The following is a 12,303-nucleotide window of genomic DNA, read 5'->3' as shown; positions in this document are numbered from 1 at the left end:
AAACTGTTACAGGTACTGTCTGGCACCACGTAAACAGCTTATATGCTCTCTCTGGAAACAGGAGAAATAAATGAGACAAGGCAAACTCTGCGTCCGGTTTTCATCTCGCTCAGCAGAAAGAGGAAAACCGCGAAGCGGACAAAACTGACGTAAAGCCCCGTGGAGCACAATAAGCGCCACACTACCCCCTTCTGGCGAACTCCACAATTTCTCCTGACCTCTATTTACATATTTTAGTGCATGGATGGTGGAACCAGGTTAATTACCCCTGAATAAATATTCAAAAACATTCATTATAACATTACAGAAACTACCACAAATGTGATAACACTTTAGTGGGCATCACACGCTCCCTGACAGAGAAGAATGGCTCCCTGACATTTCCAAAAATCTTTATCTCAAAACAGTTTAACTATTTTTCAATTTTTAACCTTGATTCTCAAATCTCTATTCAACAAACAAGCATAGTAGGTGGAATGTATGTGGCTGGTGCTTGGTAAGGGTATGGCATGTATGGTGTCTGGGAGTAAAGGAGTGGGTGTGAATATGGCATACAAAGAGGCGGGATGTATGGATAGATGGAGTGTGCAGGTGTAGTGTGATGAGATGCTCCTATGACAGGTATATAGGGTCCTGTGTATCCAGTCACTGAGTTAACGGTGGCGTGTGTTTGGACTGATGGCTCACCTAATGACTCATAGGTGAGAAATCGGCGTGGCCTTTTCTCACGAGCGGACCTTCTAACGTCTGACTGAGTGTGCTCTACAGGAGGGGTCAAAGGTCGAGCTTCTGAGTCAGAGTCTTGGTGTCCATTGTTTCCCTCCCCTTCCACAGGTCCAGTGAGTAAAGGTAAGTTTTCATCAGCGTGGTGTCTCTTCTCAGTAGGATTTGGTAGGTATTCAGGTACAGTATGACTTTCTCTCCTTACAGGTGCTGGTTCTGACCCCCGAATCTCTGAATACCTGGTGAGTTGCTCCTGGTAGGTAACAGGTCTTTCCTCTATCCTTTCGGTCGGTCTCCTTAACCAGTATCCCGAGCCAGAATCATCATCTGAATCATTTTCACTGTCATCACTCGTGTCTGCTTGTCTTTGAGTGTCTGTCATTCTCTCTTGGTTTTGTCTGTTATGTGTTTTCTTCTCAGGAATAGATCTGGTGTCAGGTGGAGTGACGTCGACAGGTAAGTCGTTCACCAGCAACAGGAGATTACGGTGCAGTGTCCTGCTTTTCCGTTTGTCTCCAGTTTCAGGGCAGACAACGTACACTGGGTTCTCAGCAAGTTGACGTTCGATTATGTATATAGTCTTCTCCCAGTATGCCCTTAATTTTCCCGGCCCTCCACGTTCACTGAGGTTCCAAACCAGAACTCTGTCCCCTGGTTGCAGTACAACCCCTCTTGCTTTCTTGTCATACATCACTTTTCCCCTTGCACTGGACTTTTTGCTATTCTCGCCGGCAATGCGGTAGGCTTCTGACATCTTTTTAGCCCATTTATCTGCAAATCCTCTAGGTGAGTATGGTTCCCTTTCTCCAACCAATCCAAACAGCAAGTCAACTGGGAGATGTGGGTGACGGCCGTAGAGGAGAAAAAACGGTGAGTAGCCGGTTGACTCATGTCTGGTGCAATTGTATGCGTGTAAAACATGCGGGAGGTGATCCTTCCACCGTAGTTTTTCACTATCAGTCAATGTTCTTAACATCTGGAGGATGGTGCGGTTCAGGCGCTCAGCTGGGTTGCCTTGTGGGTGATAGGGTGACGTCCACGAGTGGCCAACCCCTGACAACTGCTGTAATGATTGGAACAGTTTGTTCTCAAATTCACGACCCTGGTCATGATGTAGTTTGGATGGATAACCGAACCAGGGTATGAAGTCATTGAAGATGCGCTCAGCAGCTGTTTTCCCACTTGTTCTTCTTCGTGGGATATGCCTGGGCAAATCTAGTGAAATGATCAAGCACTACTAGAATATATTCATATCCCCAGAACTGGTTTCCAGATGCAAATAGTCAATACACACAAGCTCTAAAGGGAAGTTAGATGTGATGCTGCCCATAGGAGCTCTCGTGTGTGTGTGTGAGTCTCTTAGACTTGATACAGGGACATTTTCGGGTGACATAGTCTTCAATTTCTTTAGCCATAAAGGGCCAGTAAAATCTTTCCCGAGCAAGATGGAGCACTCTTTCTGTGCCTACATGACCCATCTCATTGTGTAGGTACTTCAGAGCAATCGGCCTGTGTTTCAGGGGGAGGACCAACTGTTTTTTCTGGTTCGTCCTTCTGTAAAGGAGGCCGTCTTCAAGTTGCAACTTACTCCACTCATGCAGCAGCTTTCGGGTGGCTCCACTTACAGTTTGGCGTATGTCATCTGTCAGTTTTGTGTTTGACTCCTTTAACTCAATAATCTTGCCTATGGCTTGATCCTCTCTTTGAGCCTTAACAAGATCATCACGGCGGATAGTTGGTAGGTGACAATGAGGTTGTGGTGGAGGATCTGGGCAACACATGTTAAGTGCTGCAACCCAGGCCACATCCTTCCGTTCTGCTGCCTGACTCCCATCCCATGTAGCCCGCACTGCCTCGTTCGAGAGCTCCTCTGTACAAGCCACCTCATATTTCCCCATGTCCAAGGGGAGCCGAGAGAGTGTGTCTGCATCCATATTTGATTTTCCCGGCCTATACCTGATGTCGAACTGGAAATCTGAGAGTTCTCCCACCCACCGATGACCAACAGCATTGAGTTTTGCTGTACTCATGATATAGGTCAGGGGTTGTTGTCCGTGTACACAGTGAAGTGGGAGCGTAGTACAGGTAGTCCCGAATTTTTCACACACAGCCCATTTCAATGCGAGGAACTCCAGTTTTCCACTGTGCAGGTGATAGTTACGTTCAGCAGGTGTCAAAGTCCTCGAGCCATAGCCAATGACTCTCAGTTTTCCATTCTGGCGCTGATAGAGGACAGCCCCCAGGCCCTGGTCTGAGGCGTCTGTATGCAGCGTGAAAGGTAGGTTGAAATCAGGATACGCTAAGACAGGTGGGGTTATAAGGAGAGTGACCAGTTGCTCTAAAGCTTCCTGATGTTGAGTGGTCCAGTCAACAGGCTGTTGGGAAGGCAGCTGTGGGTGTTTGGTGGTTTTCCCAGATGTTGGAATCTGGGCTTTCCCTGATTTAGTTTGGAGAAGCTCATAGATTGGCTTTGCGATCCTGGAAAAATCCTGGATGTAGGAGCGATAATATCCCAAGAAGCCGGTCAGTTTCCTTACTTCACCAACTGTCTGTGGTGTCTTGCTGGTCAAGGTTTTGACTGCTTCAAGATCCCGTGGGTCTATTTTGATACCATCAGCTGACACAAGGCGCCCCACGTACCTGACTTCTTGTCTGAAGAGCTCACACTTCTCAGGTCTCAGTTTTACTCCGTGATGTTGAAGAGCCTGAAGCACTTTGCGGAGGGCCTCCACGTGTTCATCGAATGTTCTTGCATAACAGAGCACGTCATCCAGATAAGGGATGCCGCATTCATCCCTGAGGGTGCCTAGCACCTCCTCCATGCTCCGCTGAAATGCTGCTGGGGCATTTGAGAGTCCGAATGGGATACAGACCCATTCATAGAGGCCCCACGGGGTAACGAAGGCAGTCAGGTGACGTGAACCCTCGGCGATGAAACCCTGATGGTAAGCTTTTCCCTGGTCAAGGATGCTAAACCAGGTGTAGCCCCCAGTGTGTCTGTCAGGTCCTGTATTCTGGGTAGTGGATGTCGATCAGGCACAGTCTTTTTTGTTCAGGAGGCGATAATCAATACAAAGACGTAGGCTGCCATCCTTCTTCCTAACACAGACAACTGGGGCAGCATATGGGGACTTGGATTTGACAATCCAGCCCCTCATCAGCAGCTCCTGCACGTACTCCTTTACCTCTTTAAACAGTGGCTTCGGGACTGCTGAGTATGCTCTCTGTACAGGTATCTCATCTGTGAGAGTAATCGACATTTGTAAGCTTGGTATGCATCCAATATCATTGCTGTCACGTCATAAAGCCGCGGCTTCTTCACACAGCATTTGGTTGACTTTTTCCCTTTGTTTATCATCAAGGTGACTGAGGTCGACGGGAGGTTGCCATGATGATGGATGGGCATCAACAGGGGTCGATACAGCACTGTTAACAGTCACAGTGGGCTCAGGTGCTTCAGGTGAGTCTGTTGCGATCACTTTTTCAACACAGTGGATGCTGCCAAGTGCTGTCTTTCTGGGCAGAGTTACGGCGTGTTTAGTGTTGTTACCCACAGGTACAGCTACATAAGGTTTTCTTGGATTTTGTACCTCCAACAGACCTTCACCCATGTCCAGTTCTGTCAACTGCACATTGTCGTCATCAGGCTCAAATAGGAAGACTGTGCCATAGGTACTCATGTGGGGAGGGACTTGGCACTTGACCCAGGCTACCTGACCTGCTGGGATAACCATGTCCTGTCTGCCTGTCCGTAGGAGCCCGCACTGCACAGAGGGTTTGCTGGCTTGGATGAAGCTCACCATTAGCTCTGCCTTCTCTGCTGGTATACACAAGGCATTACAGAGTAGGACGACGAGGGTTGAAATCAGCTTTTCAGGTTGTTCTTGTATCATCTCTTCCAGCACGTTGAAACCCAACAGTGGTCTCTCCAGAGCAAGACTGCTGACAAGAAAAGGCACAGTGATTGACAGATTAGGGTCCTCATTCCCCATCAAATTGACTGTAAGGGCAACCCAGCCATCAAAAGGGAGGACATTACCGTTTACTGCATACACCCTTAACTCGTCTTTTTCGCCTATAATGTCACTGAGTGCCCTCACAGGAGTGTCAGGTAGATATTTACTCTTCCAGTCTCTATCAATCATACTGACTTGAGCCCCAGTGTCTAGCAGAGCACTGACTGCTAATCCATTTAGGTTACAATGGGTGAGAGCCTTCCTTCCAATGAGTTTGGCTAGACGTTCCCTTTTACTGTGAGGTAAGTCATAAGTGAATGGATTGGTTGTCTTGTTTGGTTGTTTCCGTCTCTTTTCCATTATTTTGTCTTTTACCAGTCTTTCAATTCCAGGCTGATCAGTACGACAAGTGTCAGGTTGGGACGATCGCTGAGACCCGGTCACTGTTTGTCCCTCGGTAGGGACCGGCTCCAGTTTCCCTGACGTGTTGGTCTCTTTAGACAGCCCACTGCCCGGTGGCCTTCTTCACCACAGTGGAAACAATGAGGGCAGTCGGGACGATTCTGTTCCACGCACTTGTCACAGCCATATGGTTTCTCTCTCCTGCGGTCTCTACCTTTCCCATTGTGGCTGAACTGTCCTGCCACCTGTGTCTGCATTGACTGTCTCATGAGTTCAACTGTACTTGTAAGCTGTTCAAGTTTTTCCGTTAACTGCTGGATCACATCTGTTTTTGGTACCTTCTCCTTTACACTAGGACACTGTGCAGCATTAACTTCAGACTGAGCACTGTGCACATTTGTTAGTCTTTGGCGGGTGGCGGGACCTAGCCTTCGCTGCCTTTCACTTTCTTCACACATCACTTTCTTCATCTGTTTTAAGATTAACTCATCCGATACCCTGGGGTCCACAAGCAATGGCTTCAGCTCTCTGCGGACATCATCATGCTTATGACCTAAACCCTGATATACGGTGTGGAGGAACACATCCTGCACTGTGCTTGCATTGTACTTTACATCAGTGTCAGCATGTTTGGAGGCCAGCATGATCTTCTGCTTAAGTCCTATGACTCTGTATAGGAACTGTTGGGGTGTCTCATTGTCTTTTTGTTTGGTGCACATGAGCTCCTGGAACAGCTCTGTGTTACTTTTCTCACCCAGGTGGGAGTGGAGGAAGGCTTTTAGCTCCTCTACAGTCAGATCATCCTTATTCATCAACATGTCTTTAAAAGTTCCTGGCTTGACGACTTTGAGGACGGCTCTTACAACCTCTGCATCACTGAACTGCTCCTTTAAACCGTCTTCCATCTGCCGACAGACACTGTTATAGCTGAGATCTGACCCCTGGTCCCCAATCTGACCCCCCTGGATCTTCAGTTCCCTGCGATGAAGGTAAGACAACTCTCTTAAGGAGAGCAACTTGTCATGTGTTAATGGTGTTGAGTGTTTACTTAAACCTCTGGTGCCTGCTACGTTACTACTCTGTGTGGTGCATCCTATCTTTACAGATGACTGAGGTACAGACTGTGGAGTGGGTGTATGTTTGCACTGCATAATTTTCTTACTCAGCTCCTCATAACTAGTAAGTATTTTCTGCAGCTCTGTGTCATGTGTGTCACTAGCCGTAGATAGTGCCATGTGGGTTGTATTAGTAATCCCAGCACCGGTAGCATCACTATCATCAGTTGGGTTAGCATTATCATTAGCATTACTTACATCCCCACTGCCCGATACATCAATTGCTACAGCAACCTGTGAAGCACGACCCTGAATGACTATGTCGATTAACTCCTTAAGTTTAATAAATGTGCCATCCCAGAATCCTCTAACTCCAGTAAAGGCTCACTGGACATGAAACTGCAAATGTACTCAAAACAACCCTCCTCATCTGTCGACTTGACGTGAGACTCGTCCATTCCCGGCACTGGACCCACTGACTTGGCAATCTGGAACAGTTCATCTACAGAGAGAGTGAGAAGGGTCTTTTTGATGGCCCACACCAACCTTTTCCTCTCACCATCCGCCATACTGTTTCCCAATTCCTCGCACTTGGTCACAAGAGTCCAGGATCACAGTTCACGCTCTGTTCTTGATGAGTGGTGATTTCAGCACGGCACAGTCATTGGTCTTTATTCCTTACAGGTAACCTCTTCATCCGTAGACAGCATCGATGGTATCTGGAGATCTTTTTCACTGGCTGCAGCTCGTTGGTTGCATCAGGTCACTTTTGGTCCAAGGTTGCAGTATCACTGGATCAGCTTCCGGCCACAAGGTGGGAGTGATCCCGGACGAGCCCCCAATAAACTGTTACAGGTACTGTCTGGCACCACGTAAACAGCTTATATGCTCTCTCTGGAAACAGGAGAAATAAATGAGACAAGGCAAACTCTGCGTCCGGTTTTCATCTCGCTCAGCAGAAAGAGGAAAACGCATGAAGCGGACAAAACTGACGTAAAGCCCCGTGGAGCACAATAAGCGCCACACTACCCCCTTCTGGCGAACTCCACAATTTCTCCTGACCTCTATTTACATATTTTAGTGCATGGATGGTGGAACCAGGTTAATTACCCCTGAATAAATATTCAAAAACATTCATTATAACATTACAGAAACTACCACAAATGTGATAACACTTTAGTGGGCATCACAAAATCAACAACAAAATCGCTTGCATTAGAAGTATCTACGCAATTTTATTTTGTATTTTTTGTGTGCATTTCCTGTCCTGACAGTGGCGCTGCCCTGAAAGCAGAGCCTGCACCGGACTTGCAGGCAGACTGTCTTGCAAAATTTGGCAGACATTTATGGTCCTTGGGTCACAGTGTCTTGACATCTACTGGACTGTTACAGGCATTCATGTTCCCCTCAGAATGAACTGTGATAACTTTGGTGTCCCCTGATTTTTTATCAAGCAACCTTATCAAGTCAACATTTTAATTCACGTTAAAGTAACGTTAGCAGGCTTCTCATTTTTAGCTGACCATTGATTTCACTGGTTGAAATGACAAACATCACAGGCAGAAGATAATATCAGTTGTAAAATGTAAATTATCTGAAGAGTGTCCTTGCTGGCAGCCATGGGGTTGATGCTGCCTAAACTTAATCACCTGCAGGATTCAGGATGTGAACTCTGATCTCTGGTATAAAGTTCTGCACATTATACAACCACCACAATGTGCCATACCCTTCCCTTTCATTAGTGCTGCAGGAGGGGTTGTAGAATTTTCTGTGAGATCTTATCTGGAATGACCGGGACAATATTGAAGTTTTCAGATGTCATATTTCAGTGCTTCCACAATGCTTGATACATTTTGCTATTTGGTTCTGTGGAACCAAATAGTCTCCATTATCACAAATTACACTGCTTGCTTGTTTCACATTTATTCAATCGAGAAAAGGTTTTGTGTCTGCCTATTTTCCTTATTATCCTGTTTCACATTGATTCAGCTACAGAAATCAAACCTAAAAGCTATTTAGCACAGCCATATTTTTCTACCTTTTCATGATGACTGGGGAAGTGGTACAGGTTTTTAGTCTCTGCCTGTCTGATGGTGACTAAACACTTTTGTGGTGTTGGTGCTGGCAAATTCAGTGAAGCTTTGCACTGAACATTATTGAACTTTTTCTTATGAGGAATGGGAATCTTTTACTGCAGAGGCTTCAATGCAAGTCATCCTATTCAACTTCAAAATCACAGGTCATTTAAACTAAAATTGGTGCCTTGTGCAAAAAAGTGCTTCCTTAACAATCCAAAAGAGGGGATTGATCTGCTTGGAAAGAAGAAGGGAAAATATATACCTGAAGTAACTGGATAGGTTTGTCAGTTGGCTGGTGGTACTTGTGCAGCATGTCTGCTTCCTCTACTTCTGTAAGTACCCACAATAAAATATGTACCAAATAATGCTCATCCTCGGGGCACCCCAGAGTCCTTACCACAGCGCCCCGGTTCGAATCCAACCTACGGCCCTTTGCTGCTTGTCATCCCCCTCTCTCTCTCACTCTCCCACATTTCCTGACTCTCTTCAGCTGTTCCTATCAAATCAAGGCAAAAAGCCCCCCAAAAATAAATAATGTTCAGCCTCAGTTTATTTTCTTTATCTCCCTCTCTCACCAGGGACACACAGGACGCTGAAGCGCCGTGATGCGCTGCGAAGCTTCCCCGTAACCAATTGGGCTGTTCAGACAGCGCAGCCGGCTCGTGCTCAACAGCAATAGTTTTGGCGCCTGGTCAATTTTTTACGCGTGCTGTGAGCAAATCTGGCAAGAATCTATTATAAACAATACCAATTGATATTATATATAATATAAATGATCTGATTCTGTTAAATAATATCCCATGCTTTTCAACCCTTTTGATTTCTCTGCCCCTTTTCAAGGCATCTTTTTAACTTCATTGTTGCAGAAGAAGCGATGCCCTGCAGAATCACACAAAAAGCTTTAAGTTATATATTCATGAGGTTATAACGATCAGCTCTTTATTGTGAATAGAAAAGAGCAGAGGAGCAGAATCGCTTGTTGACCGGCGCAGAGAAATGCGCTTCTGGTGTGAATAGCCAGGCTACTGTTTGCAGGATAAATGACCTAGTGTGGCGCCTAGCAGCGCTATGTGTCCTTCTCGTCTCTCTCCTCTCTCCTTCTGTCACTTTCAGCAGGTATTTCAGAGACTGGATCTTTGGTTGTGGGTCACCTGTTGTCCCTGTGTTCCTGCTGGACAACTGCTACTACAGTTGTTGTTATTGGCTTTGTTACTATTATTGCCATTATTATTCCTATGACTATCATTCCTAATAATATTACTTTATTAATATTACAGTTTTTCTCAGTCGCTTTGGTACATATCTCAGATCAGAATTGAAATTCTCAAAACTACCTGTTCAATTCTCACATCATTGTGTCACTTGTGCACATCAAAAAAGCAGTTTCTCATTTCTTTGAACAAGTTGCAAATGCTTTGGTACATCCATGCAAATGATTATGTACAATTCTCTGTTGTTTCCTACATTATCAGTTGCTTATGTCATGTTGATCAAAATGTATTATATTGGGTCTCTGTTGAATAGTCTCACCCCCCACAACATTTAGGCACAAGCTCATAGCATAAGTCTTTACATGCAAAATGGTTGAACAAGTTATCATAATATGTCAAGCATATTTCTATACTTTCTATATTTCCATTAGACTTTTTTCTAAATCTGTCCTGAATTGGTAAATTGCTCCCAGGTGAATCTTGACTTTCTCTAACGAAGGTGCTTCTCATGAAGCATCAACTAGCAGGTATATATATAGCCGGAGCAACAGAATGTTACAATGTTTGACAATGGAAGGACAAGGAATTGGACGGGGTCAAGAGCCAGAGAGAAGACGAAGAAGAGGAGTGAGGCTGCGTGGTGGAGGAGTTGGAAGGCAAAACCGAGGAAGTGGCAGAAGAGGCCGAGGACATATGCGCGTTCCTGATGAGATTAGAGCCACACTCGTAGACCACGTTCTCAATCATGGGCTTACAATGGCCGAGGATGGTCGAAGGGTGCAGCCAAATGTTGGAAGAACAATTGTGTCCTCGATTATTCAGACTTTTCGTCGACAGAATAGGTATGTAATCTAACAATAGGCATTGTACACTGTACTTTCCTTACTAATTTTTTTTCCCACATAGGACTGCAAGACAAATTCACAGGGGTGGCAGAGGGCCCCTTTTCACACGTGAACAGGTGGAGGCCATTTGCACCATGGTAATAGAAAACAATGCAATAAGACTAAGGGAGATAAAAAGTGCCATTATACAGGACAACAACATCTTTCAAAACAACAGTCAGCATCTCAACCATTGATAGGGTGCTGAAAAGACACCAAATGAATATGAAGCAGCTCTACACTGTTCCGTTTGAAAGAAATGGTGAAAGAGTGAAGGAGCTGCGTTACCAATATGTACAGGTAAAACATGTATGAGCATGCAGCAACTGTACCTCAGAGTAAACAGTACAACATTGTATAGTGATATACAGTACAGTAAGTGTGAACTTGACACATTGCATCTTCTTTTCTACAGCCATAGCAAATATGTGCTGTATACATTTGATGTAACTGTATCTTGGCCAAAATGAAAATGCATGTAATTCATAAAACTAATTTTGTGTCTTCTGGATATAGTGTATAATGGAACTGGAAGCAAGTGAACCACCGCACAGCTTCCTCTACATGGATGAAGCTGGCTTCAACCTAACAAAACGTAGAAGGCGTGGTCGAAATATCATCGGCCACAGAGCTACAGTTGATGTGCCAGGCCAACGGGGCGGAATCATAACCATGGGTTGTGCAATCTCTGAGAATGGTGTGCTAACGCATATTCCCATTATTGGGCCATACAATACAGAGCGTCTTGTCACCTTTTTAGACACTCTCTACAGGGATCTCATCCCTGAACAAGAGAGGGGTCAGATTGGAGATGACCTGCCAAAGTATGTGATCGTTTGGGACAATGTCAGTTTCCATCGTTCCAACATCATCGGGCAATGGTTTGCTGCCCATGACAGGATGCTGATGGAGTTCCTCCCACCCTACTCTCCATTCCTTAACCCCATTGAGGAATTTTTCTCAGCATGGAGATGGAAAGTATACGATCGTCAGCCACATACACAAATGACCCTTCTGGCTGCCATGGATGCTGCATGTGACGACATCACAGCAGATGCCTGCAGAGGCTGGATAAGACACTCAAAAAGATTCTTTCCACGCTGCATTGCAAGAGAAGATGTTCGTTGTGATGTGGATGAGAATTTGTGGCCTAACAGACAGGATCGTCAAGAGGTGTAGGAAGATTGTAATTCCTTAATGTAATTTCTACAGCACCGCATGTACAGTTTTTCCTATGTTCACATGTCTTCTTTAGGTTTTTTTTTGTGTGCTATTCAGTGCTGTCTTTTCATTTCTGTATCTCAATGACATGTTCTGTCAATAAAATACAGTACAAACAGTAAGAGTGTAAATTTGAATATTTTCCATTCTCTTGCAATTACACTCACACATACACTGAGATGTAACTTACAATTGACAATAATTGTCATCAAAACTTTAGCCATAGTTTCCATCAGAACATCCCTCCAGAGTAAACTGTTATATTGACAACATGACTAAACAATTTGACTGTCTTATCCGTACACAATGACACAAGGACTTGTCATTCTGATGGCACTGACATGTTCATTGACACAGATATTTACTTTTGAGAGATGAACTAAGGATTTTGAGTAAGAGATTGGCTTTTGCAGGTTATCCATGGTGTTTTGCTATCTGTACAAATTGTTTTGAGAAATGCACTTACTGTTTTGCAAATTGTGAGTTTGATTCGAGAAGTGTACCAAAGCGACTGAGAAAAACTGTAATATTGCCACTACAATTACATTATTACTATTTTAAAATTTGCATTGTGCTTCCCTCTCCCCCACCTCCCTTCTCTTTCTCTGCCTCTCTTTCTCTCTCTCTCTAAACCCAACAGGGCAGCAAAGTTTTTCCTTGCCACTGTCGCCAAGTGCTGCTCTATAGAAAAAGTGCAATGAGATAACTTCTGTTATGATTTGGTGCTATATAAATAAAATTGAATTTAACTGAAAATGGGACACTGTCATTTT

At 44.8% G+C, this 12,303-nt stretch overlaps 2 protein-coding genes across 2 annotated transcripts; one reads left to right on the top strand and one right to left on the bottom strand.

Annotated features, from left to right (window-relative positions):
• Nucleotides 1-451: 451 nt before the first annotated feature.
• On the bottom strand, nt 452-6,464 carry LOC122888762. The gene is made up of 3 exons (XM_044223594.1): nt 5,225-6,464; nt 2,312-3,683; nt 452-1,938 (listed from the first exon to the last, which is right to left on the bottom strand). Exons 1-3 carry the CDS (start codon nt 6,314-6,316, stop codon nt 452-454), a joined length of 3,951 nt encoding a protein of 1,316 aa, XP_044079529.1. The 5' UTR covers nt 6,317-6,464.
• A 3,938-nt stretch (nt 6,465-10,402) lies between these two features.
• LOC122888326 lies at nt 10,403-11,956 on the top strand. Its single transcript, XM_044222651.1, has 2 exons — nt 10,403-10,407; nt 10,826-11,956. The coding sequence occupies exons 1-2, from the start codon at nt 10,405-10,407 to the stop codon at nt 11,486-11,488; spliced, it is 666 nt and encodes a 221-aa protein (XP_044078586.1). The 5' UTR covers nt 10,403-10,404; the 3' UTR covers nt 11,489-11,956.
• Nucleotides 11,957-12,303: the final 347 nt, after the last annotated feature.

Source organism: Siniperca chuatsi, linkage group LG14, assembly GCF_020085105.1.
Source record: "Siniperca chuatsi isolate FFG_IHB_CAS linkage group LG14, ASM2008510v1, whole genome shotgun sequence".
Lineage (NCBI taxonomy): Eukaryota > Metazoa > Chordata > Actinopteri > Centrarchiformes > Sinipercidae > Siniperca > Siniperca chuatsi.
Note: the sequence above shows the minus strand (reverse complement) of the source record. Positions and strands in the feature narration are given on the sequence as shown.